Source organism: Ruditapes philippinarum, unplaced genomic scaffold (genome assembly GCF_026571515.1).
Source record: "Ruditapes philippinarum isolate M1 unplaced genomic scaffold, ASM2657151v2 ctg15532_1_1_1_1, whole genome shotgun sequence".
Taxonomy (NCBI): domain Eukaryota; kingdom Metazoa; phylum Mollusca; class Bivalvia; order Venerida; family Veneridae; genus Ruditapes; species Ruditapes philippinarum.
Genome location: NW_026862337.1, coordinates 1 through 25,876, shown reverse-complemented (window position 1 = coordinate 25,876; position 25,876 = coordinate 1). Strand labels below are relative to the sequence as shown.

The following is a 25,876-nucleotide window of genomic DNA, read 5'->3' as shown; positions in this document are numbered from 1 at the left end:
GTTGTTTAAATGTAGAACAAACTTACAACTTGAAGTTCGATTCTATTTATCTTAACAATGGATGTTTATCGAAGCCACTTGGTTTACACCCATAAAATATTTTAAAGATATTCATATCATTTTGTTCGTGTTAACATTCACATATTACATATTAATATTAGGAAAATGAGTCATAGCACAAATTGATTACTATTATTACAGAAAGTTTTAATAATAATCATTAAAACTAAAAATCCGTATTCACAGAAATTCGTCATTCAAACACAGTTCTTAAAGCACTTAAATAATATATCAATCATCTATAGGAATGTTACGTAGACCAGTGTGAACGGTGTCTATTTCGTGACGTAGAAATGTTATCTCCAGATATACAATCTTCCTTTGGCATGTGTGTATCTGAAAAAGAGAGTTCAAAAATCGCTGTTTAAATAGTGGTCCGTGAAAATAGTTATCATCTAAACTTTCAAAAAAGAGCTATACACAAGCATTTTTTAGCGTATACATACCTCATACATTTTTTTTTTCTAAAGCAAATTTCATAAATTATTTTATATTTATTAGGAAAAGAACTGTCATTATAAGCAACCATTTACACAGGATTTAAATGAAATGTTTAATCTATGACGGGTGATAAGTTATATGTTTTTGTTGAAACCTTTACGAATATAATTATTTCACACTGTAATATAATGCTAATGGTATCTTTGTTCTATGTAAACGAAGTGTTTTATTGATTAAATATATTAATAGCAAATAACATTTATTGGGGAAATAGTGCCTGACATAATATTTTTGATCGTTTTACCGATGTACTATTAGCATCGTTAGTAATGAGTCAATTCGTTTGAAAAAAGGCTAAAAAGGGTGTTGTTGGGAGTGTATATGGGAGGTAGGTTTAATAGGGGGGGTGTGGAGGAGTCGTAAGATAGGTATATAAAGTTAGGGGTGTTGTGTATATTAGTTTGTAGTTAGTTGTAGTGAGTTGTAAGGAAGTAGGGGGAGTGGGGGGTATTGGGGAAAAGGAGTATGTTTAATAGGGTATATGGGGTTTAAGGTTTATAGTGTAAAGGTAGTTGTTTATAAAAAGGGAGTGTTAAGTTGGGGAGAAAAAGAGTGAGGTAAGTGGGTGGAGGTGGTGAGGTATGTTAGTGGTGGTGGTTTGGTTGGTGTCAGGTTAAAATGGTTGTGTTAGTGGGTTACAGTGGGTTGGGTTAAAATAAGTTTAAGGGGGAGTTGTGGTTGTAGTGGGTTTTAAGTTTAAAAATATTATTAAATTGAGTATAATGGGGGGGTTGGGGGGTGATAAGTAGGGTTTTATTTAAGTTAGGGGTTAAAGTAGTTAGGGGGGAGGGAGTTATCAGAGGTGATGTAGGTTGAAAGGATGGTGGGTGGGTAGTAAAGGTGGGGAAGAAGTAGAAGGGAAAAAGTAAAGGGTGTAGGGTAATTGGAAAGTTGTAGTTGGTAGGGTACTCGGAAAAAGAGGGGTGGGGGTTGTTTGTAGGGGTTTTAAGGTGTATTAAATAAGTTTAAGGAAGGGTTAAGGAGAGGGGTGGTATGAGGTAGGTAAGGTAGGGTATTTGGGTGTAAGTGTATGGTGAAGGGGGAGGAAAGCTGGTCACTTAGTAAGTAAGCAGTTATGTAAGAATATTGGAGGGTTGTTACTCAGATGTAGATCCTCATAGTCCTTTGCACAATGAATATCCAGTTAAGTAAAAGGGCGGAATACTCAGCTATACTTCTCATTTATATAAAAAAAAAACGTTAATCTTAACAAATTTGGATTATTGTTTGTTTCAATTTCAATTGTTTCTAAAAACTATCTCAGCAACGAATGAAATACCTTCAATAAACAATAGTGTAGATTAATATTTATTATTAAGACTGTTTAACTAGGTAAATTGACAAAAGAATCTCCTACAGTGTGCCATCTCTAAAAATAAAGTTATAAAATTCTCACGAATATAAATTCAAAATATCCTCCCTTGCCTATAGCATTAATCTGATAGTATGAAATTAAATTCAGATAATAAAATATACGTATCATATGTGACAATTGCATAAAATAACATAGGAAATATTTTAGTTAATACATGTGAATGCGACAATTACGTGCGCACAAGAAACATTTACGTATCAACACAATATGTTTCACGTGCGCACAAGCACTGTGCGTTTAGTATGATAATTAAGTGACGAGGTTGTCAAGTCAACTATCCAGGTGTAAAACAGCTATCATATTGTGTTTATTATCTTCAAACAGGCTAGCTATATAAATTTAATTATCAACAAATTAACCAACTTTCAGAGTAATGCAGTAGGTAAGGGTTGTGGTAAATATCAATGCAAGACAGCTAGGGCTCGAATTGCCACCTTTTTTCCCAAAAAAGAATGCTTTATAATTATCAATCAGGTAATGAAAGTTTTGTATCATTTATTGTAAAGATTATAAATGATATTTTCTATTAACTTCTCATTTTGTTTTAAATGTAGCTATATTTAGCCCTATTTTGCAAGTTGGTGCAAACTTATACGGAATGCATGATACTGTACACAGACTGTTTCAACTATAGTTAAGTTTGCACGAAATACTATGGCACTGCAAAAGTATTATGACTACTACATACTACACCACTATACAGGATAAAAATCACTATCATCCGTGCATGTATATCTAAATTATTAAATATCATAACAAAAACTGCCTTCTATCCTAATTCATTTTTCTAATGTAAAATTAAAAAAAAAATATGGAAAAAAAACGCAAAAAAAGTAAGACAACTTGTGAGGCTCGAACTTGTGATAAAATTTAATGTGTATGACATTCTAACTTAATCCATCAAGACCATTTCAAATTCTGTTTCTTATCTGACATTATATTCGCTTTGAAAACCCTGTTTTACCTATTAAGACAAACGAGCCGTGTCACAACAAAACCAACATAGTGGGTTTGCGACCAGCATGGATCCAGACCAGCCTGCGCATCTGTGCAGTCTTATCAGGATCCATGCTGTTCGCTTACAAACCCTATAACAAGTAGAGAAACTGATAGCGAACAGCATAGATCCTGATCAGACTTCTCAGATGCGCAGGCTGGTCTGGATCCATGCTGGTCGCAAACTCATTATGTTGGTTTTGTCGTGACACGGCTCATTAATGTTATTAACTTTAGTGTACATGTACAAATGAAAATGTTACGTCACTCTCACATTATCAAAGCGGCGTACTTATCGCTTTACGCACGTAGTAACTAAAAAATTACTATCATTAACATATATAAAAGTGATTAAACTGTAAAGAAATACATATTTTTTGATACAGTTATATGTTTAAGAAAAGAAAACTAATTTAATAAAATAAAGTCGCATGCACAGTGCATCTATATCAAACCATTGTGTGTGTTCGAGTTAATGCTTATATTTTATATATTTGAAGTATGGTTTAGCATTTTCAAATGCGCGGCAAAATGCTTATATCATATATGCCTTAATTGACATCATTTTATGAAGTGTGATATCATTCCGCCTTAGAATTGATTCTAACAAGATATAAAAGAGAATCAATGTATTTATAACTAAGCACATTTATTCTTGTCAAAATAACTGCGTGTAATTAAGGAAATTTGACTTTGCCTTGAGAATGAATAAAACACATGATGTCAGTACAGAGTGGAATATATGAGTCTGAGTAACTCTTCTTTACAGACAGTACGTCCGTGTAAATGTCTTATTTTTATTCCACAAAACACAACAATGTATATACGTGAACTTACATCTATATAACTTGCTACCATACTTTGCTTCATCTACAATTGCTGTAAAGAGGGCACAGCTGCATTTCTAGAAGATTTAACTGTCCTGAAAAATCATAATATGACCTCAGCATAAAATGATAAAGAGCACATTGAAAAATATTTCATAAGTGATCACATGTGCGAAAAGTGTTAATACTGTAGGAACGTGTTCACTTTTATGTGCATGTGTAGTTATGTATTTTGTGTGTTGTGCGTGCGTGCGTGCGTGTGTTACCATATTGCTTTATGTGAAATATATGTCAAAATATGGAATGTCGAAAAAATGTGTGATGTACAAAGGCTCAATACAGTTTTTCAAGCGTTTAAATTTATGTACAATGAAATATTAAATAACTGTTTCCTCAAACAGGCGCGTGTTTGTGACTGACCCATGCGATATCACCTTATGCGTAATGTTTATCTTAAAAACTAAACAAAGAGTTTTAATTATAAGAAGAAAAAAATATTTAAATTTTTCATTTGTCCAATAAAAAATCCATTGTAAATGTCGAAAACTCAGTTCATGTATATACAATTTAAAATCTGGGTAATCCTGAATAACGTAGATAAATAACCAAAAATTATCGAATGAATACCAAGAGTTGCCTGTCCTGAATTGCGAGTAAACTCGGTCTTGCTAATTACTATTAATACTAAAACAATACAAACAAACCCGTTTTTAAAAACTTCTGGTTCGTTGCGATATTTTATATTCACGAGTTTTAAAATTCTTACACCGACAACAGGCTCCTGATCAAAGCTTCGTATCAATGTAAAAATAAAAATATGAGCCGCGTCACGACAAAACCAACATAATGGTTTGCGACCAGCATGGCCAGACCAGCCTGCGCATCCGCGTAGTCTGATCAGGATCCATGCTGTTCGCTTTACAAAACTCTATAACAAGTAGAGAAAACCGTAAGCGAACAGCGTGATCCTGATCAGAACTGCGCAGATGCGCAGGCTGGTCTGGATCCATGCAGGTCGCAAAACCCATTATGTTGGTTTTTGGACTGACGCGGGCTCAATTATATTTTGGACACCAAGGGTAAATTGTGAATTAACAGATAACCGTTTAACTTAACACCTGTCGCCCATATTACATGTAATCATACACATTCTTTGTATTAATGTAAATAAAAAATGCTGACAATTATTTTCATTTTATTTATTCGTCTAAATGTATATGATTTAAATAAAAAAAGAAATGTTTTGTTTCCTATTTTTGTTTAAAATTTGTATTCATTTCAAAATAGGTTAATACAAATAAGAAATATAACAACATGTGTACAGAAACTTTAAAAAAAGTTAAATTATTGAAAAGAGCGGAGTCTTTAAAATGACTTATGTTTGCATCAAATAATGGGGATTTGTATAAAATAAAAACTGCGAACATAAAACAAGTATTCTGCTCGTTAAATTATCAAGACTGAGAAACAATTTTATCTTAAAATTTATAAACCTATTTTTTTTAGAAGTACTAACCAATTTTCTTTTAAAAATATGTTAATCTGTTAAATCTGATAATTTTGTTATTATATTGAATAGATAAAACATAACCTATTTTTTCGGCTATCAATTTCATAAATTACTATTAAAATAAATAGAATTTGAGTGTCTCTTTTCGATATTGATCTTTTTTGCACATAATAAATTATTTGATTCGCACCCCTGCTGTTAAGTGATAATTGAGATCGCTCAAGATTATAAAGTCCAATTAGTTGACCAATCAAGCATACATAGGTCGTGTCACACACACTGATTAATCCCTTTGTACTACCATGTCAGGGGATGTAATACCTTGACATCTTCGGTGTTTAAATGTCGTTATTTTTAACTCGGTGTCCTTTTTACCCTGAAGGGAAGTTATGATTAACGCATTTAACAAATGCCCTTTTCATTTTTTTTGTTTTTGCATTTTTCATACAAATTATTAATTAAACAAGATACAGTTTAGAAATCAAAATCAAACTCGTAACCTCCCAGTCTAAATTTAGGGATATATCCCTGCTTTAATTATCTAATCCGGCGGCCATATTTGATAGCGAAACAGATTAAACAGTGTTAAAGTTTTCTAAAAACAAATCAGTTTAACCCTGAAATAAGCTGTTGTTCACAAAATGCAACTATTCTATTGATCGCATATTGATATTGCAATGATAAAAAAATAACTTTTAACCTACCTTGTTTTGCAATATTCTGAATTTTATTTACTATCCATTTCGAATCCCGTTTTTTTCTTTTTTCATTTCGCCCGCGCTATTTATGATTGGTTGATAGGATTCACGTGATACAAAACCAATGCTTTAAACTCATTGGCTGTTTTGAAAACGCGTGATATGCCTAGATACCGTTTGTAGCATTAATAATGCCACAGATTTATATTAAGGTCGGTGATAATGCGGAAGAAAGCAGCATACTAAGACCTTTATTCGATCCAAAATATGCAATATTACATGTATTAAATTGGAAATATCATGGATCCATAAACGATAACTTTGCATACATGTATAACATAACCATTGATACTTTTTCATAGGCAAAACTTATTTATTTTTATACCCCCGCACAACAAAGTTGTAAGGGGGGTATACTGGAATCAGCTTGGCCGTCCGTCCGGCCGTCCGTCCGGCCGTCGGTTTTTTCTTGTCCGCCCAATAACTTAAGATTCCTTTGACCCTTAGTCTTCATATTTGGCATGGAGGTTAGTCATGATTAGTAGATGACCCCTATTGATTTTGAGGTCACTAGGTCAAAGGTCAAGGTCACAGGGACCTTTGATTTCAAAAAGCTTGTCCGCCAATAACTTAAGATTCCTTTGACCCTTAGTCTTCATATTTGCATGGAGGTTAGTCATGATTAGAAGATGACCCCTATTGATTTTGAGGTCACTAGGTCAAAGGTCAAGGTCACAGGGGCCTTGACTTCAAAAAGCTTGTCCGCCCAATAACTTAAGATTCCTTTGACCCTTGCTCTTCATATTTGGCATGGAGGTTAGTCATGATTAGTAGATGACCCCTATTGATTTTGAGGTCACTAGGTCAAAGGTCAAGGTCACAGGGGCCTTGACTTCAAAAAGCTTGTCTGCCCAATAACTTAAGATTCCTTTGACCTACAGTCTTCATATTTGGCATTGAGGTTAGTCATGATTAGTAGATGACCCCTATTGATTTTGATGTCACTAGGTCAAAGGTCAAGGTCACAGGGGCCTTGACTTCAAAAAGCTTGTCCGCCACAATAACTTAAGATTCCTTTGACCTACAGTCTTCATATTTGGCATGGAGGTTAGTCATGATTAGTAGATGACCCCTATTGATTTTGATGTCACCAGGTCAAAGGTCAAGGTCACAGGGGCCTTGTCTTCAAAAAGCTTGTCAGTCCAATAACTTAAGATTCCTTTGACCCTTAGTCTTCATATTTGGCATGGAGGTTAGTCATGATTAGTAGATGACCCCTAATGATTTTGAGGTCACTAGGTCAAAGGTCAAGGTCACAGGGGCCTTGACTTCAAAAAGCTTGTCCGCCCAATAACTTAAGATTCCTTTGACCTACAGTCTTCATATTTGGCATTGAGGTTAGTCATGATTAGTAGATGACCCCTATTGATTTTGATGTCACTAGGTCAAAGGTCAAGGTCACAGGGGCCTTGACTTCAAAAAGCTTGTCCGCACAATAACTTAAGATTCCTTTGACCTACAGTCTTCATATTTGGCATGGAGGTTAGTCATGATTAGTAGATGACCCCTATTGATTTTGATGTCACCAGGTCAAAGGTCAAGGTCACAGGGGCCTTGTCTTCAAAAAGCTTGTCAGTCCAATAACTTAAGATTCCTTTGACCTACAGCCGTCATATTTGGCATGGAGGTTAGTCATGATTAGTAGATGACCCCTATTGATTTTGAGGTCAGCAGGTCAAAGGTCAAGGTCACAGGGACTTTTACTTCAAAAAGTTTGTCTACCAATTAACTTAAGATTCCTTTGACCCACAGTCTTCTTATTTGGTATGGATGTTGATCATGACTATAAGGTGACCCCTATTGATTTTGAGGTCACTGGGTCAAAGGTCAAGGTCACAGGGACCTTGACAAAAAAAAGCTTTTCTTCTCAATTGCTAAAGAATGTCCTGTCCGCAATGTATTGATTTTGACATTTGAAGCGTGTAGAATACATAACTTAGCAATGCACTGTCTTAGTAACCTCAGATTTGGCAGGGAGGTTGTCCTTGAGCTCTAAATGGCCACTGTTTATTCTGACAAAGTGGTATGCGGGGGTATTCAAGCCATGATAGTGGCAGTTCTAGTTTTTATAATAATAATAATAATAATAATAATAATAATAATAATATTAATAATATTAATAATAATAATAATAATACTTATGATTATGATGATGAGGATGATGATAATAGTGATAATAATAATAATAATAATAATAATAATAATAATAATAATAATAATAATAATAGTAAAAGACGTTTTAGAAGCGCTAAGAAATTTTACACAACTAAGGTTTATAGACCAGACTGATTACTATCTATTTTTGCACGCCCAGTGTTCGGGAACTTGGGTTATACTTCAAATAAATCTAGACAAGTATGCGCCTTTCACTTTTATTTTCTTGATAAGCTTTGAAAAGCGATTCTCTGTAAATATTCATTTACATTTGTACTGCACAATATATAATAAAGTAAACATAGTTCCAGATTTAAGCTGACGTGATTCTCAATAGCAATTGTTTGATGGACTGTGGGGGGGGGGTCTTTTGTCCTACATGTATTTTTTGTCCACCTTGTCATTTTAAGATGGGAGGGGGGCTTTTGTCCGTATCCCCATTTAAATAAATAAGTTACTTACTTACTTACTTATACACATAAATGAAGTATAAAGATCCTTTCACATTATCTGCGGATTTCATAATTAAATAAAACTTTATTAGTATAAAAATATTTGGAGTATCGGTAAAAATTCGGAAGTCAAATTTAAAAAGTGATTTTACTAACAATATATAATTTAGTGTGTTCTTAACTTGAGTTTTTAAATCAATCTACAATTTTTATTTTTTTAAACAGAAATTTACTTTTACAAAAACTGTTTCCAAGATAAATTATTTTATTTTAACCAGGTAACAAATGTTAATTTACATAGCACGGTCATGTTCCCCTGTCCTTAACAATGTTCAATTCACCGAATTATGCAGAAACACGGCTGATGGGAGACGAGGAAACTCGGGAGATGATGATGATATTTTTCAAAAAATGCTATTTCGAATAATTTGACATCATCTATCAACAATACATGTACATACACCCCAGTGACATCCATCTGATTCTAGCTTGTGAACTTAGATATAATTGGACCTGGCGGCAGGGTACTTCAAAGTTTACTTTAAGATAAATCTTAATTGTGTCATGTTTAAATGACGAATTCCGCCAAATTAAAGGATAACAACAACACGACGCTGCAAAAGCATTGGAAAGAATACAGCAGCTATGTCTGTTTCATTTTAATATGTCGGGTTAGCGTCTTTATAATATCTAGAACAAAATCACATAGGATTACAATTTAATTCCTTATTTCGTACATGAATTATATTAGAAATTGACAGTAAAAATACCGTTAAGACATTCAACACCAATTGCGCTAATTTACCTTATCGGAGAAAACCGACACTCGATATACCCTGCTGCGTTTATGATCAATATCCGGATCAATATCCGGCTTAATCAGTATTGTCTTCGATTATGGCAATACAGCACGTGGCTATTACACAATACTATGTCATAAATGAGACCGCGCGAAAAGAAATCAAAATTGGGCTATTCGGAACTTCTTAAGATTTCTATTCAAAACTTGTGTACAGAAATGCAAATCTTTGTTTCCTGAAAAAAAGATTAAATAAATAAAAATAAATAAATGAGTAATGAATGAATGAATGAATGAATGAATGAATAAATAAATAAATAAATAAATAAATAAATAAATAAATAAATAAATAAATAAATAAATGATTGGTTGATTGATTCAATGAATGAATGAATGAATGAATGAATGAATGAATGAATGAATGAATGAATGAATGAATGAGATATCATTGTTGTTTTTTTTACATATGCAAGTACATGTATTATATTATGTTTAGCCTATTTTTATAGGACATATATCAACGTAAAATTTAATTGCTGTGTGGACAATCCCGATTTCATCTTCGTGATTTCACAATTATTTTAACTTTCACGATTTCAACTTCACAGATCCACGATTTTATTATAATTAATTCATGTTTTGAACATCACAATTTCAACTTTATCTTTTTCTCATGTTTGGCTTATCATTATAAAATATTATCATGATAATGAAAAGGAAATTACAAAAAATAACATGATTCACCATAGATGCAAAATGCAAAACAGTACTATCTAATCGTGAATCGCAATTGTAAAGTATTCGCTATTTATCTGCGGGTGTATGCTAAAAAGCAAACCAAGCGGTATTGAGCTAGAATACCGCGTCTTCATGTTACAGGTGGATGTCTTACACGTTCTGTGCACTGACGATATTATTTGTACGCAACTGACGCGTTAATAACTCCAGGAAATTTTGCATTGTGTTAATTGTCAAATGTCTGATAAATATATGATCAGACTATTTCTTTACTCTTACAGGAAATAGGCTATTCAGAAGTAAATTCTATATACAGAATCCGTATTTGCACGAATACGGAATTTCGTATTTTAGTAATATACGGACTTGTTATACAAATTCCGTATATTAGTAAAATACGGACTCTGTACATCAAAGTTCCCGTATATTACGAGTGTACGGAGTTCGTATATGAGTCATATACGGACTGATATAATATACGGTCCCGTACATCTCCGTATTTCAAGTTTCCCGTATTCTTACACGTATATTAATGATATACGGAATTCCGTACACTTCCGTATATCCATGTCTTTTTCGCAGTGAAACTCACAACGATGTTTTCTCATTTGTTCCCAAATTTAGGAATTGATTTCATGAGTGGTCAATTTAACATCAAGCTTTTAACATTATCAAAATGAACTTGTTTAAAGTAAACTAAAAATCTAAATTTTTCTCCGAAAAGAGAAATTTTCAAATTTTTCATAATTACACTAGTCATAAAATTCGGCTGATGTAACGGTTTCTTGGTTAAGAATAGTATGTTCAGTTTCTGACTGCAAACATTGTATGAATTAGTTGATTTGAAATTTGGAATTTTTGCGAAAGTGGTTATGGAATAACAAGGAAACTGATGTTTTTAAACGATGTTACATGAAGTGTCTTATGTGGCTCAGACCTTAAATAAAGTCTTTATTATTATTATTCTTATTATTATTTCTTATTATTATTATTATTATTATTATTATTATTATTATTATTATTATTATTATTATTATTATTTTTATTATTATTATACATGATTTCAGGTTATAACAATGACAAGCCCGTCTGCTATGATCTGGAACAACTTGAGTGAAGGTAGGAGTAGTTCCCCTTACTGCGGATCACCACTGGATATTCTCCCTTGTTCACCGTCATGTTTACCTATGCCTCCAAGTGAACAAAATAATCAGGTAAGAGGTTGATAATTAAGGTATTCTTACTTGAATGCTTTCTCGCCAAAAAAATTCTAACATCGGCCAATTTCGTAATAAAACAGTTATTTCCGGAACATTATTTTTCACAATCTTCGGTATTCAATATTTTTTAACTATTTAAACGGGAATTTAGTACAAAGGGATAAGGATGAGTAATTGTAAATAATCTTATGCCCAAGATTTTGAAAAAAATAACGTTTGCGAAATAACCCATTTGCTATGATATTTGTGGATATAAGACTTTTTTGGTGGGAAAGCATTATAGTAAGACTGCCTTAATTAACATGCATATACAAATTAACATAATAGTATGGAACCTTTGTGGCCAGGTGGTTGAAGTAGCTTTACTGAGCCCGTTTTATAGAAACGTTCATAGATCATGTAAACAAAACGGCTATATATGTTTTATAGATACGTTCCCAGATTAGAAACATGGAGCAGCAGATCAGATTACGTAGTAGAGCAGCAGAAGTTAGATGGTCTTCCGATAAATGTCAACAGTCTACAACTGGTATGTTATATTTACTGTAGTTTAACACTGACAAGTTTGTACATATACTTTCAAAGAATTGATAGCCTAAATGGATTTATAAGTGATAGGCTAAGTGGACTAATAATAAAAAGGCTAAGTGGAATAATAATAAATAGGCTAAGTGGACTAATAATAAATAGGCTAAGTGGAATAAAATAAATAGCCTAAGTGGACTAATAATAAATAGGCTAAGTGGTCTAATAATAAATAGGCTAAGTGGAATAATAATAATAAATAAGCTAAGTGGACTAATAATAAATAGGCTAAGTGGACTAATAATAAATAGGCTAAGAGGACTATTAATAAATAGGCTAAGTGGACTAATAATTGATTGGCTAAGTAGACTATCTGCCTTAAAATCTTCAAATTGTAGGTTCAAAGTCATCTTGGGTTACAATTTTCTCTTAATATGACACTTGTAATGGTTAGTGGAAGGAGGTAGATTTAAGAGTGGTTCTAAGTGGGGCTTCCTTTGTCAAGTGGTTAAGGTCATTGACTTCAAACCACTTGCTCCTCACCACTGTGGGTTGGAATCCCGCCAAGGAATTAAGCTACTTTCGTGTGAGGAGGTTAAACCGCCAATGTTACATAAAAACTCAGCTTATTGAGAGACACACTGTATTTATATTTATTTACCATTGATTTTCAGGTTATACTATGGGTAAAGTTTTGAATGTTTTGGACATGTTGGACAGACACAACTTTGATAAAGTAGAAAGTAACAATTGTCTAGACTCACTATATAACAAAATCTTCACTGTCACACAGAACAAAGATGGAAATGAGGTATGTAAACCAGGTTTTAAATCTTCCTTTATTCTTCCTTGATGGTTTTATACTGACTCACTAAAGTTACAAACTTGGTTTACTCCTTTACGTATGTTTCAGGGGGTGTCTGTGGCAGAGTGGTTAAGGTCTGTGACTTCAAACTTATTGCCCCTTACCGCTGTGGGTTCAAATCCCAATAAGGACTTTAAATGTGGAGAAACTATCCAGCTAAACGTTGGTGCTTCTTCTCTGGTGCCTGTTTGTGTACAGTTTGGGTCTCCCTCCACCTGTAAAGCTGGAAAATTGCCATATGACCTCTACTGTGTTGGTGTGAGTAAAACCCAATAAAAATTGTAAGTTTCAGCTGGCCTTTAAGTAGTATAATTTTCAGGAAGATATCAGTTATTGTTCCTTAGCCTCCTATAAAAATTGTTATTTTAGCATTGACGTACACTTGTAAATGTGTTTTGTTATCTTTTCAGCCATTGGTCAGTGACGAGCCAATCATGACGCTGCTTATAGACTGGGCTGTTAGTACCAAGAGACAAGGTGCTCATAGAGCTGTTGTGGTTGCTAAGTTACTAGAGAAAAGGCAAAGTGACATTAGGGCAGAGGTAAGAAATTGAATGAATGTAAATTTTTAAGCAATTCTTATCTGTATGGAAGGTAAACAAATAGATTTTTGTCTGTTTGTAGAAAAAGTGGAGTTATTGTGATAGCTGCAGCATCGTATTTGTCGTCGTGCAAAAGCTTTAATGTAACCCATGATTTAAACATTTTAAAAGTTATCAAAATAAAACCTGGAATACTTGCTTATTATGAGAAAGTGCTGTTGTTAGGCAAAGGGAATAATTCATAAAGCCATATTTATAGAGTTTTTAAATCTTTCTCCACCAGTAAAGCTAAAAAGTAGACCTTTACAATGTTGGTTCAACATAAAAGCTAAAAGCCTACCAAACAAACAAAAAATGTAGAGAATTTGCTTTAAGAATTATTTACTGTTCAGACACAGAATTATGGCACTGGCTGACATGTTGTGTTTTCTTATGCTTCAGAAATATGGGGATTCAGATGTACCTGATGATAAAGATTCTGCTGGTAGTGATATGATGATACCAGCCAGTGTTCCTGTCTTCCAATCCCTACTTCTTAACTTCCTAGATACTAAAGCTCCTGTTCTAGGTAAGCTGTTTCCATAATTAGACCTTTATAAGTTTGAATATTTGAAGAATTTTGGAACTGTCCGCAATGAAATGTTTCCTTGGTTCAAGAATGATGGTGTGATTGCGTTATATACAAGCATATCGTAAAAGCATGCTAATGTTAGTGTTACACTAAAGGCCTGTCAATGAAAAATTATTCTTTTTAACAGTTTACCATTCTTATTTTAGATATGTAATAAATAGATTATTATGTTCGTGTAGATTCAATACTAAATTTTATTGAACAGGTTAAAAAAAATATGCTTGCCAGAGGCTCGCATATTATGATTTTATTATTCCCCGCCGAAAATTTTAGGCGGAGGATATAGAAATAGTCTCCGTCCGTCCGACCTTCCGTCCTTCCGTCCGTCCGACATTTTTGTCCGGAGCATATCTCTTAAAGTATTTGAGTTATCAACTTGAAACTTCATAGGTGGATAGACCTCATTGAGGAGGAGTGCAGTGCACAAGAATGATAACTCTACCTTGCATGATTTTGAGTTATTGCCCTTTGTTATTTTTCAAAATTGATTTTTGTCCAGAGCATAACTCCAAAAGCCTATGAGATATTAACATGAAACTTCATAGGTGCATAGATCTCACTCAGGAGGTGTGCAGTGCACAAGAATGATAACTCTACCTTCCATAATTTTTGAGTTATTGCCCTTTGTTATTTTTCATACCTAATTTTTCACCTGAGTGGAGCATAACTCAAAAAGTGTTTGAGATATTAACATGAAATGTCATAGATGGATAGATCTTATTGAGGAGGAATGTTGTGCGCAAGAATGATAACTCTTCCCTATACAATTTTTGAGTTATTGCCCTTTGTTTTTTTTCATGCTATTTTGTCCAGAGCTTATCTCAAAAAGTATTTGAGGTATCAACTTGAAACTTCAAAGGTGGATGGATCTCATTGAGGAGGAGTGCAGTGCTTAAAAATGATAACTCTACCCTGCATTATTTTTAAGTTATTGCCCTTTGTTATTTTTCAAAATTGATTTTTGTCCAGAGCATAACTCAAAAAGCCTTTGAGATATCAAAATGAAACTTCATAGGTGCATAGATCTCACTCAGGAGGTGTGCACTGCACAAGAATGATAACTCTACCTTTTATAATTTTTGAGTTATTGCTCTTTGTTCTTTTTCATACTTAATTTTTCAATTCAATTTTTTTCTCAAAAAGTATTTGAGGTATCAACTTGAAACTTCATAGGTGGATAGATTTTACTGAGGAGGGATGCAGCACACAAGAATGATAACCTACCCTGCAGTATTTTTTCAGTAATTGCCCTTTGTTATTTTCAGCCATCAGTATTCACATAGGTTTCAAATCTGTAATCACTATAGCCATCAGTTTTCATTACCAAAAGACCTCTTAAAATGGAATTATTCCGCTCTACTACATATACATTCTTCCAATGAGCAAACACATTTGGCGGGGATGGCCATGTTGACATGGCTCTTGTTCAACTTGTTCTATAAATTTAGTATTAATGAATTTGTTCAATTAAGCAATATTATGCTCGCCAGAGCCTCGCATAATAAGATTTGTACCACTCGTTATTAAACCTACACTCAATTGAATATTTTCTATTTATAGACGATACAGCTAACTCGAGTGAGGACAGCCAGCAAGCGTTCGCTAACTTGATCCACCTGTTCTCAGAGTTAATACGGCATGAAGTGTTCTCACACGATGCGTACATGTGCACATTGATCTCACGTGGAGATCTCATGTCCGCGCCAGCTGTAGCTTCCATGGTGGCCGACAGTGTCGACTTGCTCAGTATGAAGAGTGAAGTGGAGAGTATTAAACATGAAGTAAGTTCATTAATTGTTACATTGTAGTGAATATACTCATTATTATAGACAGTAAATACTCACTAAACCAGACGTGACAAAATTTGCGGATTAGTGAGGATTTCGGTTTACTGAGGAATTAAAGAGGGCGGGGGGGGGGGGGGGTGTTAATTAAATTTAATGCTTTTTTGTGTATTTGAATCCATACTTCAAAATTTGTAAATAGGTAAAATTTTGACAGTTTTGTCAAATTATTCCAAGTTTTTGTCTACCAATTGAAGGATTTTCTTCAAACTTGGCTCAAATGTTCACCTCAACAAGGGGATGTGCAGAACCCATGTTGCCCATGTGTCAGCTCAAGGTCAAGGTCACAATTGAAGGTCAAATATCAAACACTATCAAATATTACACAGTATGTCATGTCCGCTCTGTAAGTCCTACACTACTTGAAAGATTTTCTTCAAACTTGGCTCAAATGTTCACCTCAACCAGGGCCCAGGGGATGTGCAGAATCCATGTTGCCAATGTGTCAGCTTAAGGTCAAGGTCACAATTGAAGGTCAAATATCAAACAATCAAATATTACACAGTATGTCGTGTCCGCTCTGTAAGTCCTACACTAATTGAAAGATTTTCTTCAATCTTGGCTCAAATGTTCATCTCAACCAGGGGATGTGCAGAACTGATGTCACTCTTAAGGTCAAGGTCACACTTGAAGGTCAAAAATTGACTTAGAAAAGATTCTTAAATTTTAACATTTATTTGAATATTTCTGAATCTAGAAAAGGTATTTGCTTGAAACTTAAAATATATTTGAAGTGTCACAATTTAGATATGCTGTTCAAGTTTCATAACTCTGTATTGCATTTTAACAAAGTTATGCCCCTTTTTAAGTCTTCAAATTTACATACAATCAAATATTAGACAATATGTCGTGTCCGCTCTATAAATCCTATACTAATGGAAGAATTTTCTTCAAACTTTACTCAAATGTTCACCTCAACAAGGTTATGTGCAGAATCCATGTCACCTTTGTGCCGGCTAAAGGTCAAGGTCACACTTGAAGGTCAAAAATTGACTTAGAAAATGTTCTTAAATTTTAACATGTACTTGAATATTTCTGAAACTAGCTCAGGCATTTGCTTGAAACTTAAAAGATATATGAGGTGTCGCAAATAAGATATGCAGGTCAAGTTTCATTACTCTGTATTGCATTTTGACAAAGTTATGCCCCTTTTTAAGTCTTCAAATTTACATACAATCAATACGAGACAATATGTTGTGTCCGCTCTATAAATCCTATACTAATGAAAGGATTTTCTTCAAAGTTTACTCAAATATTCACCCCAACTGGGCGATGTGCAAAACCCATCTTACCCTTGTGCCAGATTAAGGTCAAGGCCACACTTGAAGGTCAAAAATTGACTTATAAAAAAAATGTTTAGTACATAGGGAAAATGAAAGGTTATTTGTAACTGTTTCGAACATGATTTGATGATATATATTTATACTATTACCTGTACAATTAGTCTTTTTTTCACCAGAGATAATTTCTTTTTGTGCCCCCACGTTAGTGGCGGGCATTTAGATTTACCCTTGTCCGTCCGTCCTTTCCGTCCGTCCTTCCGTCCGTCCGTCCGTCCGTCCTTCCGTCCGTCCGTCCGTCCGTCCGTTCACTTTTGTGTCGCACGTAACTCAAAAAGTATTTGACCTAGAGTCATGAAACTTTACAGGAATGTTGATCAGCATGTGTAGTTGTGCACCTGGGTATTTTGGTCTGGATATTTTCAGTATTTTCAGAGTTATTGCCCTTGACTTAGTAAAATTTGGCAATTTTCAACTTGTGTCGCATGTAACTCCAAAAGTATTTGACCTAGAGTCATGAAACTTTACAGGAATGTTGATCAGCATGTGTAGTTGTGCACCTGGGTATTTTCGTGTGGATATTTTTAGTATTTTCAGAGTTATTGCCCTTGATTTAGTAAAATTTGGCAATTTTCAACTTGTGTCGCATGTAACTCCAAAAGTATTTGACCTACAGTCATGAAACTTTACAGGAATGTTGATCAGCATGTGTAGTTGTGCACCTGGGTATTTTGGTCTGGATATTTTTAGTATTTTCAGAGTTATTGCCCTTGACTTAGTAAAATTTTGCAATTTTCAACTTGTGTCGCATGTAACTCAAAAAGTATTTGACCTAGAGTCATGAAACTTTAAAGGAATGTTGATCAGCATGTGTAGTTGTGCACCTGGGTATTTTCGTCTGGATATTTTTAGTATTTTCAGAGTTATTGCCCTTGATTTAGTAAAATTTTGCAATTTTCAACTTGTGTCGCATGTAACTCAAAAAGTATTTGACCTAGAGTCATGAAACTTTACAGGAATGTTGATCAGCATGTGTAGTTGTGCACCTGGGTATTTTCGTGTGGATATTTTTAGTATTTTCAGAGTTATTGCCCTTGATTTAGTAAAATTTGGCAATTTTCAACTTGTGTCGCATGTAACTCCAAAAGTATTTGACCTACAGTCATGAAACTTTACAGGAATGTTGATCAGCATGTGTAGTTGTGCACCTGGGTATTTTGGTCTGGATATTTTTAGTATTTTCAGAGTTATTGCCCTTGACTTAGTAAAATTTTGCAATTTTCAACTTGTGTCGCATGTAACTCAAAAAGTATTTGACCTAGAGTCATGAAACTTTACAGGAATGTTGATCAGCATGTGTAGTTGTGCACCTGGGTATTTTGGTCTGGATATTTTTAGTATTTTCAGAGTTATTGCCCTTGACTTAGTAAAATTTTGCAATTTTCAACATGTGTCGCACATAACTCAAAAAGTATTTGACGTAGAGTCATGTAACTTTACAGGAATATTGATCAGCATGTGCAGTTGTGCACCAGGTATTTTCGTCTGGATTTATTTAGTATTTTTAGAGTTATTGCCCTTCACGTAGAAAATTTTTGCAATTTTTAACTTGTGTCGCAAGTTTCTCAAAAAGGATTTGACGTAGTCAATAAACCTTATAGGCAGGTTGCTCAGCATATTTTAGATTTGCACCTGGGGTTTGGCTTGTGGATTTATCCAGTATTTGTAGAGTTATTTCCCTTGACTTAGTAAAAAGATTGACAGAACAGTGTCGCGGTGGGGGCACCCGTGTCCTATGGACACATTTCTAGTTATGTATTTGTGCCACATAAGTTATTCCCTTAACCACCTTTCCAAGTCGTCTTCTGTCAAGGACATTGGTGGGGGTATGAATCGCATTCAGCGATAGTTCTAGTTATACAATGAAAATAGAAGGGAGAAATCTGGGACCCTGAGAAATATCCCATTTACTGAGGACATTCGGCTTAATGGAGATCCAGTTTTTAGTGAGAAAAAGATCTTTCAAGACTCTTACGTTACAGTACAAAAGTGTATTACACATTTCATCAAGAAGATAGCATATACCCATATAAGTGGTTTTTTCTGCGGTGACTTTATTTCTGCGTTTTCTGCGGTCAGTGTCGGCACCGCAGAAATAGAAACCGCAGAATATTTCTCTAACCTGCTACGATATGTATCCTACATTGTGACCTGTTTCGTCTAAAGTAATAACGACAAACAGATTATAACGGTTAGCCAGTTTTCAAGTTGTATAAAATTGCTGTCGGCTAAGTATGTAATGTGTGTTTGTAAGGATGTACTTATTGTTAATTATGCTAATTCAAGAATAAAGATATTTCAAACCATTCCAACCCTTATACTGCTAAATAATCGTTGTTTACTTAAATTGTCATCTGTTGCGATACGGTAAACTTCTATCATTTTCATTAAATTAAAGATCATACTACCGGGATATATTTTTCACATGTTACTTCACGCTGATCAAAGATGTATACCTTTCTATTGTTGCGCATTATATTTGTTTGCAAACAAACAATATAATTGTTTGTAATTACTATACAGTTTTGCGGTGACGACGATAAACAAATGCGAACGTGTACATGCAAATATAATAGATAGGGTAATGTGACTTAGAATTTGAGAAAACAGGTCGCAGAATTTAAATCATGTTTTGTCTAAAGAATGTGCCGCAGATATAAAGTCCGCAGAAATAAAAACATGCCAAAATTTGGAAAAACCACAGAATTTGGAGCCCGCAGAAAAAACCACTTATACGGTATCTATATAAGATATTGTCACCTTAGTGTATTAACCAATTAACTCCAAATAAATGTCAATAAGAGTTAACCATTACTCCAGTAAGGTGACAATATGTGAATTGATTGATTGACGGAGAAATATTAGTAAATCATCATTGTTATTTCAGCACCAAGATGATATTAAGGTGGACATGGACATACATACAATGGATACAGATTTTGGTAGCTTCTTTGACGTGAAAGATGAACCAAGACTTAGTCCAACTGCACCTGGTATGCTGAATTTAATTAACATTCTTGGTTTAAGTATTTCACATCTTTATATAAACTTTGAACTAAAAGATAGGGCATATTTGTAACAGTTTTGTCTGTGGCTGAGTGGTTAAGGTTGTTGACTTCAAGCAACTTGCATCTCAACTTTGTGGGTTTGAATCCCGCCTGTGAGGAAGCTATCCAGCTGGCTTACGGAATGTCAGAGGTTCTACTCAGGTGCTCATTCATGCGTGGAATAAATGCATAGGTCGTCCTCCACCAATGAAACTGGAATGTTGCCATATAACCTTTACAGTGTTGAAGCGAAATAAAACCCAACCAAAAAAACATTTATTTTTTTAAAATGTGTATCTTTTTTTTCCATCTATTTGAGGGTTTTATAGTATTTCTGTCTTGGATCCAGTTATTTACTTAATGTTGCATTTACACTGTGACTAAAAGTTAGATCTACTTATTTCTTAAATGTGGAGCATTATTTAAAGCTGATTTTAATTAGATTGGTGGCATTCACCTATACAAACTTTTGTTATTGCAAGCAGTCAAGTATATACGAAAGACCAGTGGGGACATTTCAACTTCACGCATTAAAGATTTCATCTTCATGAATTCAGCTTCACGAATTCACGATTTCGACTTCTTGAATTCACGATTTCAACTTCATGAACTCACGATTTCAACTTAAATCTTTCAGAAATAATGTCCTATTTTATATTAAATAAGCTATCTGGCAAGAATTTGCAAGGTGATTGGTTAATGATTCTACTGCTCTGGTTATTCCTTCACTAAAGGTTTAAACATATTTATTCCCAAAAGTATATATAATGTACATACTAATAAACAACAAACAAAATATGTTTATATAATAGAAAAGGATGAGAACGAAAGATGAGTCTTATAGAATTCTTCTCCTTGACCATTAAAGATGATGAAATCTCCATACGATCCTAACAATGTACATGATTGTAACAGAAAACTCAAACCATCATATGACTTTAAACAAAACTACCAACACCAACAACAAATAATGCCATACACTTCGACTACTTGTTTGTAACTTCACATATTCTGTAACAGTTATTTTTCTTACCTATATTCATACTTAGAGTGTGATTTATTTTGCAGCTTCCGTTAAATCAATTAAGTCAGAGAAAGAGCAGCCTATAGCAAGTGTAAGTAAGCCCGAGCCGCCGATGATGGCTGAGCTCAAAGGTCCATCCAGACATCAGCAGTACGCTACCCACTTCCCACTACCTCAAGACGAGTTGTCGAGTCACGAATGTAATCAAAGACTAGTGGTTCTGTTCGGTGTTGGAAAAGCTCGAGACGCTGCTCGCCACATCTTAAAAAAGGTCGGGAAAGAGATCCTACGATTGTACAGTCGTAAAAGCTGTATAGACATGAGCAGCGGTGATCTCGGTAAACCGAAGAAAAAGAAGGATAAAGACGAACCTAGTTCGGTATCGGTTGTCGGTAACTTAGAAGTGCTGTTTGGAAAGTTTCATAAGTTATCATATTATGATCAACATGTGGTCACGTGGCAGTGTACCATGGCAGTTCACGAACAGATCAATTGTTTTACGTCGGGAACGTCGACGTATTTACCGCAGGTGGAGAATATATCATACTTGTTTGATCTGATGGAACATTCAATGGCTGTTAATACTCTCCTAGAATTTTCAGTACAGGTTTGTCTCCCTTCTGTTTAAGCTTTCTTTTGATTTCTGTAGTTTGTTTGAAGTATGACATTGTGACAGCATATATATAAAGAGGAAAATCTACCTGCCATCCGAAAGATTTGTTTATCAGTTTCACACTGTTTGAATTTTCTCATGTTTATAAAAAACTTACTTTTAATTTCTGCTATTTGTTTGAAATATTGCATGTAAAGTTTTGACATAGAAAAGCTGGAAAGTCACCGTATGACCTTTACAGTGCTGGTGCTAAACTAGATAACAAACAAAACCTTAAAAAATGTTTCAAGGCAATAACACCTCTGTCTGCAAAATGGTTAAACATGTTTAAAAATAATGTCTGCAAAATGGTTAAAAATATTTATATGAATAATATTTATCATATTTAATCCCCACCCCACAAAAAAAAATAGGTCTTTTATGATTTTACTTCAAAATTCCAAAATAATTCTAAAACCTATTAAATTTTTCTTTATCATTTTCAGCTTCTGAAAGATTTGAGTATAGTGGAGAGCCAATTGTCTGCCAGTAACTCTAACTTATCTGGCATCTACACAACATCACTATGTCTGTGTATTGTGGCAATCTTCAGGAAATATCATTCCTTCCTGCTAGTCTCTGAAGATCTCACATTTCAGGCATTTGAAGGGTATGTAACAAGTAGTTTTATAAGCTGGTATATTTCGGAGAAAAAAAAATCAAGCTATTATGATTGGTGTGTTGTTGTTGTTTTTTAAAAACTTTGATGTACTGGTTTCCGAGTTCTAGTTGTTTCTGGAAACCAGCACCCATTATTAAAAGCACATGTAATTTTAACTTATCAACATATACCTTGGATGACCTGCTTATCATGACAAAGTGCAGTTGTTAGACAAGAGGCATAATTCTGAAAGCTATACTTGTATTTTTTAGAGTTATGCACCTTTTTAAGTTAGAATTTTTATAAAAAATTTATGTTAGTATCTCATAACTCATGGGAGCGACAAGTGTGATCAGTTCTAGTAAATCCATCAGAGTCAAATACTAATAAAAGGTCAATGATGATATTTTTAAATATATCTTTTTATTATATACATCCTCAGGAAAAGAAACCAGGGGCAATAACTCCAATAATTGTTCAAATACAGTAGAACTTCTGTGTCACATTTCAGTGTGATGTAATATGTCCATGTACATGTATATTTAATTTTTTTTTTCAGTTTGATAGGAGTGGTGAAGCATGTATGTAACCCAGCCGACTGTTCATCAGCAGAAAGGTGTATCCTGGCATACCTGTATGATGTCTACACATCCTGTAGCTATCTCAAGGTGAATTGTCTCCCTTTATTGTACATCTCTGATGTTTAATTATCTCACATTATTGTAGCTGTGTTAGAGTAATTAAGCCACCCTACAGGGCGTAGACTACGTCCTTAACAGTATCTGTGTGACTTTAAACTCAACAAGAATAATTTTTGTAATATTAAAGGGACTCCATTAGGTTTTATGACATGATGGTAAGGAAAAAAAATTTCGAAATGAATATTCAATTTCATGTAGGTCTTGACCATTTACTTGTGTGCAATATTAAAGAATAGATCATTTGCTCACTCCATTTTTCCATAATAATTATTCAAAACCCAAAATTGGAAAAACATAAATCAGGCTAAAAATAGCACAAAAATACATTTCAAATTTATTTCATAGTATATTTCTTAATTATCTTTTGCATATCTTTTCAGTTTAAATGCCACAGTTGATCTAGTAAGAAATTCAAATTTTTTTGGTTTTTTTTTTTTTAGCCTTTTGGACTTCTGTGGAGTTCCTTTAATGAAAACTTTTACATTCCAGCATCTTTGCGAAAATGCCATGAACAAATACAATTTTATCTATGCAATTAAGACTTTTAATAACGGCCATAAGTGAATTGGTTAGGAAAATTTGTGGTTAAACTTAAACTTATTTTACCAAATTTTTATTTTACAGAACAAGTTCCAAGAGATGTTTAGTAATGCCTACTCTAAGATACGAGTAACGTTATATGCTGATATCAAGCCATCTGCCTCTAACCTCATGTGGGATCCAGCATTCATGGGGAGCTTCTTGGAAAATGCTAAGTAAGATGGTGTCATTCAAACTTTAGTTATAAGACAACTTTTGTTTTATTTATCCAGCTTGAAATTGATTAGCCTTTGCCACAAGGTTTAAACCAGGTTAGTCTGGACGTTTTTGTTGGGTTTTATGTCACACCAACAAAGTATAGCTCATATAAATATTTTCAAGCTTTTCTGATGGAGGAAGACTTCAGGGGTTTGTCAGTGCATTATTTCAGGTACCAACAGGCACCTCAGTAGAATCGTCCGTGACCGAGTGGTTAAGGTTATTGACTTCAAATCACTTGCCCCTCACTGCTGTGTTTTCAAATCCTGAGAGGAACTTTGAATTCTTTCATTTGAGGAAGCTATCCAGCTAGCTTATGGAAAAAATGCACGGAGGGGCACCTGAGGTCTTCCTCCACCAGTAAAGCTGGAACGTCACCAAAATGACCTATACTGTGTCGGTGTGACGTACAACCTAAATCAAATAAACAAAAGAATCTCTTATGTTTCGTAAGTTAGCTAGATAGCTTCTTCACATTAAAGAAACCAAAGTCCCTATTGGGATTCAAATCCACAGCAGTGATGCAGTGCAGACTTACCAACTGTTGCTAGCTTAATTTTATATTGTCATCACTTAATTAAACTTTGAATGAATTGTACCAAATTTATAGAATGGCAAATCCTTTGTTCACTCAAAGTCTGAGAGATCATACAAATTTCTTTGAGAGCCTTAAGTCTTTCTGTGTCTGACCGAAAAGATGTGATTTTCACTATATTTCTGCCGAATGGACAACAAAACCAACATAATGGATTTGCGACCAGCACGGATCTAGACCAGCCTGCGCATCCGCACAGTCTGATCAGGATCCATGCTGTTCGCTTTCCAACTTTATTACAAGTAGAGAAACTGATAGCAAACAGCATAGATCCTGATCAGACTGCGCGGATGCGCAGGCTTGTCTGGATCCATACTGGTCGCAAATGCACTATGTTGGTTTTGTCGTGATGCGGCTCAAATATTATTTAACGACCTTACTGGGATTATACAGTTAATTCCAGCAAAGGGAGGTATTCAAAACAATTCTAGTTCAAGTGAACAAAGTTTTACTGTATATGATATTGAAATCAATCTTATTCTTATGAGGTAGTTTATCAGGCTAGCTTATGGTAAGGTAATGGTTTGATCTACTCTAGAACTGTAACAAGATGGAAGTATAAATGGCATTTTGTTACAGCACCTACTTTCGACAAAGTGCTCATAGGGCAAATACATTGCATGCATTCGTAGTTAAAGTTAACAATTATCAGTTTTGTAATGTTTAGTTATTGTTTATTTTTTAGGACAATACCTATAGAACAGGCATTGATAGATCAGCTGAATAAACAAGGAGCTAGTAGATACAGTTTTGTTGTGAACACAATGCTGAATATCTGTAAATTTCTACTCTCATCTGACAGGTATTATGTCTCTTTTTTGTCTTGTATCATAATAAGATGGTTCTTGATATTTTACACACAAAAAATTGTATCTTGGTCAATAGTAAATTTGGAAATAGATTTTTAGTATTTTCTTTCCTTCTTTTTGTTCTAAGTTTTGACTTGATCACTTGCAGAATATGACCTTAACTTAGTCTGTGTGACAAGAAATTAGCCACTCCATACAGCCCTCTTAACGTAAGATTTGGGGCCAAGATTTGGCACAAATGCACTCCCAGTTTCATATATATTTTTCCCAATTAAAAAAAGATTAATTTAAAACAACACAAAATTCCCCAATCTGCAGGCCCTTGGCCACTGCCTCCAAAGGTAATTAGGACCCTGCTTCCATACCAGAGGGTCAAGTTCATTAAAGGGACTCCACTGAGGTTCAAAAGACTTAAAACATAAAGTTTGAATAGATGTTATCCGGAACTCGTAAATGTGGGCTTTTCCATGCTATTCCTCCGGTACAAACAAACTTTTACAGTTATAGCTTTC

The 25,876-nt window shown here is 34.2% G+C and overlaps 1 protein-coding gene across 1 annotated transcript; it reads left to right on the top strand.

The window, feature by feature from the left end:
* Positions 1–11,232: 11,232 nt before the first annotated feature.
* On the top strand, positions 11,233–25,357 carry LOC132718717 (mediator of RNA polymerase II transcription subunit 12-like protein; the record flags this gene model as incomplete). The annotated part of the gene is made up of 12 exons (XM_060702434.1): positions 11,233–11,384; positions 11,820–11,919; positions 12,590–12,726; positions 13,191–13,322; positions 13,764–13,890; positions 15,514–15,734; positions 20,025–20,130; positions 21,253–21,815; positions 22,307–22,470; positions 23,021–23,129; positions 23,787–23,917; positions 25,241–25,357. Coding segments are annotated over exons 1-12 (2,045 nt in total), but the record flags the coding sequence as incomplete, so codon positions are not given.
* Positions 25,358–25,876: the final 519 nt, after the last annotated feature.